A 1,247-nucleotide genomic window follows, 5' to 3' on the forward strand; every position below is an offset into this window, starting at 1 on the left:
TTAGACTGTTCTGCTGAACATCCCCCACAGTGCCCTCTTGATGTCCTTGTTCCTCAGGCTGTAGATGAAGGGGTTCAGCATAGGGGTGACCACAGTGTACATCACCGAGGTGACTGCACCCTTCCTGAGGGAGGAGGAGATGGATGAACTGAGGTACACTCCAATTGCTGTCCCATAAAACAAGAAAACAACCAACAGGTGGGAGCTACAGGTAGAAAAGGCTTTGTACTTCCTACCTGTGGATGGAATTCTCAGAATGGAGGAAATAATTCGTGCATAAGAACAAAGGATCCCTGAGAGGGGAACACCACCAAAGATGGCACCAATAAAATACATTAGTATGGTGTGGATGGAGGTATCAGAGCAGGCAAGGTGGAAGAGTTGAGGTGCATCACAAAAGAAATGATGAATTTCCACATTTGTGCAAAAGGTGAGTTGGGACACCATCAAACAATGAATCTGAGATTCCAAAAGGCTGCCAAAAAATGACATCAGGACCAACAAGCGACAGAAGCATGGGTTCATGATGACTGAATAGTTCAGGGGGTGACAGATGGCCACAAATCGGTCATAGGCCATCACAGCCAGGAGCAGATCGTCCAAACACCCAAACAGGAAAAAAAAGGACACCTGAGTTAGGCAGCCTGCATAGGTGATAGACTTGCTGTGCGTTTGAATGTTCACCAGCATCTTGGGGATTGTTGTGGTGCTGAAACCAATATCAGCCAAGGACAGGTTGGAGAGGAAGAAGTACATGGGCGTGTGGAGGTGGGAGTCAGAGCTGACGGCCAGGATGATGAGCAGGTTCCCAAGCAAGGTGACCAGATACAAGGACAGGAAGAGCCCAAAGAGAATGGGCTCCAGTTCTGGATCATCTGAGAGGCCCAGGAGAAGGAACTCTGAGACAGCTGTTAGATTCCGTGGTTCCATGCAGGTGGGACACTTCTCAAAAGAGAAGAGAGTATTGAATACACAAAACAAGTGTAGAGACACCCAGCTAAATGCACCTATTTTGATTCAAGCAATTCACACTTCCCATCATACATTCCAGTACCTTCAGCAACGTTTCTTAATTGTAAACTCTTCTTAGAACTCTTTCCTTACTGGTGACTGAGCTATTTACCTGTTTCTATATATACCCACTATGAAGACATTGAACTAAAGAATGTTAGAGAAACATACAAATGTACAAACATAGAAATACTTAGTTATACTTGGCTTCAGAACTCATATTTGTTGCCAGTAAA

The 1,247-nt window shown here is 45.1% G+C and overlaps 1 protein-coding gene across 1 annotated transcript; it reads right to left on the bottom strand.

The window, feature by feature from the left end:
- Nucleotides 1-987, bottom strand: LOC116571847 (olfactory receptor 18-like). Its single transcript, XM_032310277.1, has one exon. The coding sequence runs from the start codon at nt 928-930 to the stop codon at nt 1-3; it is 930 nt and encodes a 309-aa protein (XP_032166168.1). The 5' UTR covers nt 931-987.
- Between the last annotated feature and the right edge of the window lie 260 nt (nt 988-1,247).

Source organism: Mustela erminea, chromosome 1 (assembly GCF_009829155.1).
Source record: "Mustela erminea isolate mMusErm1 chromosome 1, mMusErm1.Pri, whole genome shotgun sequence".
Classification (NCBI taxonomy): Eukaryota; Metazoa; Chordata; class Mammalia; order Carnivora; family Mustelidae; genus Mustela; species Mustela erminea.

Coding starts and splice junctions, on each gene's coding strand:
- LOC116571847 (XM_032310277.1), bottom strand. CDS start 930: ATGGAACCACGGAATCTAACAGCTGTCTCAGAGTTCCTTCTCCTGGGC.